Below are 6,579 nucleotides of genomic sequence, written 5' to 3'. Positions count from 1 at the left end.
CAACCAAACCCAACGTGACCATTCTAGACACCTCTCCCGTAAGTAGTTCAATCAGTATAACGACTTTGAATCACTTATAAATTTTATTTATACGTTCATAAAAATGATATTATATTTAAATATAATCTATATTTAAAGTATGGTAGGCTTATTTCACTTATAGCGGGTTTTATTAAAAATCGGGCTCCGCTGGAGCAAAGCTTCTGAGCCCAAAAGCTCTTTTTCTCGGAGCCTTCGTACGCTCCGGGGCTTTCTTCTTGCGCTAGGGAAGTTTCCTAGGCTTTAGGGGGGGGGGGGGGTTTAGGGAGTCTAGAGAGAAGTTAGAGAGAGAAAGAAAGGCTTATGGTGTGAAGAAAATATGAAGAGTTCATCTCTTATTTATAGGGGTTTTCTCGTAGAGTAGGCCCTAAGTTTCGTCCGTATCTTCCACGTACGAGCTCCGTTTTCTAAGTTCTTTATATCCACACGTTGGAAGTACGAGTACTTCAACTTTCATTTAGACCTTGTTGGCTAATTCTCATTCTATCTCTGATTTACAAAACTGTATCGAATTTAGCGCGCTCGAAGAGTAGGGACTCAGTTTCGTCCATATCTTTCGCATACGAGTTCTATTATCAACGTTCTTTATATCCACGCATTGGTATTTACGAGTACTAAAACTATCATTTAGATCCCGTCATCTAATTCTCATTCTATCTCAGATTTACAAAACTGTATCGAATTCGCCGCGCTTGAAGAGTAGGGACTAAGTTTCGTCCATATCTTTCGCATACGAGCTCCGTTTTCGACTGTCTTTTTATCGTTTAACTCCTATGAACGATATCTTCATTTATCGTTTAGATTATTTTGGCTAAAAATCGACCGATCTAAAATTCGAATTTCTGGGCTGTGCACTGTTATGCTAAATCTTAGAAAAATCATAACTTCCTCATACGAAGTCAGATTTGGACGTTCTTTTTATGCACACTCTCGGTTTAACATATAATATGACTTTATTTTAGATCGCTAAGGCTAGAAAGTATTTTCTCAAAAAATCACTTTTTACGATTCCCGGTATCGTGCCGGTTTTGCCGTAAAACTTCGACAAGTCATAACTTCTTCGTTATAATTCGGATTTCGGCGTTCTTTATATGTATGGAACCTTTGTGACATATACTATAACTTGGTTAAGATAATTTATTCTAAGTAATCTTCTATAAAAAAGTCATTTTTGACGCTCATTGTCTCTAAATTGACTAGCCCGAATCTGCGGGCGTTACAATTATCTCCCCCTTAGGATGATTACGTCCCGAAATCATCAACAAAACATGGATTGTATAATGACTCCGTACATTATATCTTCATCCTAGGTAATAAACCTAAATTCTTTCCTTCTTATCAGTATCTATCTCTTAGACTTATTGACTGCAAGCAGTACTCAATCGTGCACCCACTCTCTATCTCACGTTAGTCTTCCAATCATGACCTTCGAATCACAATCTCAATTCCTTATTGGATACTACTTCTTCTTAACAAACTTAAGATAAGTTCTTTGATTACCACCATAGACTAACAGGTCATGTTCTAATGACCTCTCATCGTATGATATGACGCTTAGACTCAGGTCTTTTAGAGTCGAATTCCAGAACAGACTATACCTTCCTTCATGTTCTAATGTGATAAAATCACATTCTAGCATATATCACTTCTAGCTACAATCTTCTTACTTTAACAACAATCGCGGTACTTCTACTGATTGCTTCGTTTATCCTTTATTTCAACCTTTTATCTTAAGTCAGACGTGACATCGAACTTGGTTCTCTGTACATACTCATCTTAGTCGGACTCGATTTGAAATGACCACTAGGGTCGGAATATTAATCACATTCTTAGTCATTACCGAAACGATGGTAACGACAGACATGAACAAAACATAATCAATTACTAGCTTCTTGGTAACAATGTGACTTTCTCCGATCCAAGTGCGAGTCCTGTGCTTCCGGTAGTATAGGCCTCTACTACCATTCACACCTACTCATACTCGTCCCAAGTATTGTCTCGCAGATTTCCAAGTTACTATCACAAAAACAATTTTAACACATAAAAATGTGTCCAAACAATCATAAATTTTTCCCTAGACTCTACTAGGACTTCCTCCATGCGTATCTTCAATCATCAATTCTGTTTCAACTCGGTTGGTGGTGGAAATTCCATACGATGGGATAACTTCTTGGATTATACCAAAAATCTTTCTTTCTGCTAATCGAAAGTTCACTTCTCCGGTATTAGACGTATTATTTATTAGATGCATTCTAAAGGCAAGATATCAAACTTAAAATATCTTCAGATAGGTATCATTCAATATCATAAGCCTTCTCATTTCCTCCATTTGCTCAGTCTGCTATGAGTCCTTATCATGACATTCTATACACCAAAGCAGGCGTTCGGTGTATCGAGACGAGAATATATATAGAGGAAGATTTAGACGCGTATTCCTCCTTATTACTCCAAAAAGTTACATGCCAGTTCTAATATCGTAATTAAACGTTTAGAAACCTGAGCACATCAAATTTCCAGATCTGGTCGGCAACAGACCATAGATCCGATCAAACGATAGCATAAAGCATCACAAATCATTTAGCACATAAAAGCATTTTAGGCATCTTCCCTAATTAAGATGGTGCTTGTGTCTATTCAGGTGTACATCCTAAAATATATTAGACACACTCCTCACGATCAACGCTTAGCATTCTAAGTTTAAGTCTAGAAATAAATCCTTATTCCTAGTTCGCTTAAACTAATGCTCTGATACCAACTGTGACATCCCCATTTTCACGGCCATAAAAGACCGGTTTTGTTTATGCTTTAGAAAAATCAGAGTACCTCTTTTAATAAAAATGTTGTGGAATTTGTTCCCAGAAAAACATGATAAATACGTTATCAAGGATTTTTGAAGAAATGTATTTTTATTCATTTTTAAAACATTGGGATGTCATCGTCAATACAGAAACATAAGCATAACCAGAACTTACATTCATTATCACTAGTGATTTACATCTCCTTAATCTCTCAGTGTAATGTAACTTCATATCGACACCTGTGATACAAATAAGCTGGAGTGGGTCAGGTTGGGAAACCTGATGAGTACATAGGGTTTTCAACCCACAATAATATAATTATTATGTTTAAACATCAAAACAATCAACCCAATTACCCATCCCCATTATCTTCTTTATTCTACCCTAAGAATCAGCTATTCCTCGTTTATTCATTCCTAAGGGTTATCCTAAGGAATAGGCACGAAATCCATCGTTGTCAGGGTTTACTCAACAGACACTAAATCCATAGTTGCCAGGGTTTGCTCAACAGACACTAAATCCATAGTTGCCATCAATCTTCGGGAGGGTAGGGGATCGATTAGTGCCAGACCTTATCGGTACCCACATGCACAGAAAGATGAGATTGAGAGACTAGTTTGTGAGATGCTCGAGGCAGGAGTGATCCAACCGAGTATAAGTCCTTTCTCAAGCCCGACATTGTTGGTTAAAAAGAAAGATGAAATTTGGCGGTTTTGTGTGGATTACCTCACACTTAATAAGGAAACGGTGCTAGATAAGTTTCCTATACCGGTGATTGACGAATTGTTGGATGAGCTTCACATGGCAATTGTATTTTCTAAACTCGATCCTAAGTCCAGTTACCATGAAATACGTATGGAGGCGGGAGACGTGCAGAAAACTGCTTACCGAACACACTAGGGCCACTACGAATTTCTGGTAATGCCATTTGGGCTTACGAACGTGCCCACGACTTTTCAGTCCCTCATGAACAAGGTATTCAATCCATTTTTAAGGAAGTTTGTACTTGTGTTTTTGATGACATTTTAGTATACAGTAAGTCTGAGAGGGAACACCTGGAACATCTGGAGAGGGTTCTCATGGTTCTAAGGAAAAATAACTTATATGCAAACAAGAAAAAATGTTTTTTTCTTGTCAGGAGCAAGTGGAGTACCTTGGTCACATCGTATCCAAAGAAGGGGTGTCGGCTGACCCGACCAATATTTCAGCCATGTTGCAATGGCCGATACCAAAGACTTTGAAGGAACCCCGAGGGTTTTTAAATTTGACCGGTTACTACCGTAAGTTTTTCAAGGATTATGGTAAAATGGCATGGCCCCTGACAGAGCAATTAAAGAAATATATTTTCAAGTGGACCCGGAAGCAACCGAAGCATTTAAAAAATTGCAGGTGGCAATGACCTGTGTACCCGTGATGGCGTTGCCGAATTTTTTTCTAAGGAATTTGTACTCGAAATGGATGCGTTCGAGTATGGTTTGGGAGTGGTGCTCATGCAAGATGGTAGACTGTTGGCTTATTATAGTCATGTTTTGGGACCACGAGCACGTCTCAAGTCGATTTACGAAAGAGAGTTAATGGCAATTGTTTTAGCCATTCAGAAGTGGAGACCATATTTGCTGGGTCGGAGGTTTGTTGTTCGAACCGACCAACGGAGTTTGAAGTTTTTACTCGAGCAACGGGGTGTCATGGAAGACCACCAGAAACGGCTCTCGAAAATTATGCGGTACATTTTTGACATTGTTTATAAACCGGGTAACGAGAATAGCGTGGATGATGCGTTATCAAGAATTACTCTCGTGGCGTAGCTGGGTACTGTCACGACTACGGTCTGTCGGTTTGACTGCGGGGCATTATGGGCTGAACTGCAGTCAAATCAAGAGATTTGTTCCATGAAAGGAAAGATAGAAGAAGAAACCGCACCAACGGGGTATTCGGTGGACCAGCAACGACTATTGTTTGAAGGCTGACTCGTAATTCCTAAAGGGCCACATTGGGTATCGGTTCTTTTTAAGGAGTTTCAGGAATGTGTGGTTGGTGGGCATTCGGGAGTACAAAAAATGTATCAACGCCTTTCCCGTGAAGTGTACTGGGCGGGAATGAAAGGTACCGTGGTGAAGAGGGTGACCGAGTGTGACACATGTCAACGAAAAAAGTACTCAACGATGGCCCCAAGTGGGTTGTTGTAGCCACTCGAGTTTCCATCTACAATTTGGTCCGAGATTACGATGGATTTTATTGACGGTCTACCAAAGTCGGAGGGTAATACTGTTATTTTTGTTGTTGTGGATCGTCTCAGAAAATATGCGCATTTTATACCCCTTAAACACCCGTACACAGCCAGTTCAGTGGCAAATGTATTTGTGAGGGAGGTCGTGAAGCTTCACGGGATAACCGAGTCCATTATTTCTGATCGCGACAAGGTATTTCTTAGTAATTTTTGGAAGGAATTTTTTAAAGCAATGGGCACCAAGTTGAGAAGGAGTACGGCTTACCACCCGCAAACGGATGGTCAAACCGAGGTGGTCAACTGTTGTTTAGAGACATATATGCGTTGTTTTGCAGCGGAAACGCCAAGAAATGGGTCACATGGCTACCGTGGGCTTAATACTGGTATAACACTTCATTTCGTACTTCAACAAAGACGACACCTTTTCGGGTACTGTATGGTAGGGATCCGCCTCATCCGGTGTATTACGGGAAAGAAAAAACGGTGGTAGGCATTGTAGAGCAATATTTGGAGGAGCGGGATCGAGTGCTAAAAGAACTTAAAGTCAATATGCTCAAAGCTCAACAACAGATGAAGAAAAATACGGATGCACATAGGAGAGAGGAAAATTTTGATATTGGAGATCAGGTGTATTTCAAGCTTCATCCATATCGACAGCGCATTGTGGCGAGACGGGTTAATGAGAAACTTGCACCTAGGTATTTTGGGACTTTTGAAGTCATTTAGAAGATCGAACATGTGGCGTATCTTCTCCTATTTCCAGAAACAACTCGCATTCATGCTATTTTTCACGTGTCCCAATTAAAAAGGGCCATTGGGGACCATATTGCTACTCCTCATTTTCCAGCTGCCCTTACTAAAGACATGGTGTAACTTTTAGAAAATTCACAAAAATTTAAACTTTTCAAAATCAACCCAAGTTCCTAAATTGTTTGCAAAATCATCCAAAACCAGTAATGTTCACAAATTGTTTTCAAAATAAATCAATATCAGAGTTTTCCCAGAAATCACAATCATAAAACGAGGAAGTGTACGGTCACACCTTCGCCTTCCCGCGGTCATCCGAAGTACCTGAAACAATAATCCATAAATGTAATCTCGAAGGCTTAGTGAGTTACCCCTAAAATACCCCTACACAACAATACGCATATAACTGTTGGATTAGTGTCTAAGTCCATAACTATAATTGGTATGTACTTGACCCGATAGGCATGGTCCATTTGGGTTGCATGGCATCATAACAATTTGGATAAACTTTTGTGAGAAAAGGATAATTATGATTTGTTAATATATTATAAGTTCTAATATATTAATATGAAATCATATTATTTAATTAGTATTGATCAAGAATTAATTTGGAATTAATTATGTGATCAAAATGAGACTAATTAAATATATGGGGATTGATTGTGTAAATCATTCATTCTTATATATGTGGGCTTATGATCCATAGTTCTTCATGTTGGGCTAAACCCATGGAGTAACCCATGGATACTCCATGGAGGTTTTAACCCA

General features: G+C 39.1%; 1 protein-coding gene across 1 annotated transcript; it reads left to right on the top strand.

Annotated features, from left to right (window-relative positions):
- The first annotated feature begins 5,062 nt into the window (after nucleotides 1–5,062).
- LOC145158682 (uncharacterized) lies at nucleotides 5,063–5,790 on the top strand. The gene is made up of 2 exons (XM_079077542.1): nucleotides 5,063–5,257; nucleotides 5,479–5,790. Exons 1-2 carry the CDS (start codon nucleotides 5,063–5,065, stop codon nucleotides 5,788–5,790), a joined length of 507 nt encoding a protein of 168 aa, XP_078933668.1.
- Nucleotides 5,791–6,579: the final 789 nt, after the last annotated feature.

The sequence above is a fragment of the Lactuca virosa genome, chromosome 2, assembly GCF_052849685.1.
Source record: "Lactuca virosa cultivar CGN04683 chromosome 2, Lactuca_virosa_CGN04683_v6, whole genome shotgun sequence".
In the NCBI taxonomy this organism is placed as follows: Eukaryota; Viridiplantae; Streptophyta; class Magnoliopsida; order Asterales; family Asteraceae; genus Lactuca; species Lactuca virosa.
Note: the sequence above shows the minus strand (reverse complement) of the source record. Positions and strands in the feature narration are given on the sequence as shown.

Bases quoted from the DNA above. Each gene is read 5' to 3' on its own strand.
- LOC145158682 (XM_079077542.1), top strand. From the start codon at position 5,063: ATGGATTTTATTGACGGTCTACCAAAGTCGGAGGGTAATACTGTTATT. The intron at 5,258-5,478 runs GTATTTCTTAGT...ACTTCAACAAAG, and splicing joins TTATTTCTGATCGCGACAAG to ACGACACCTTTTCGGGTACT.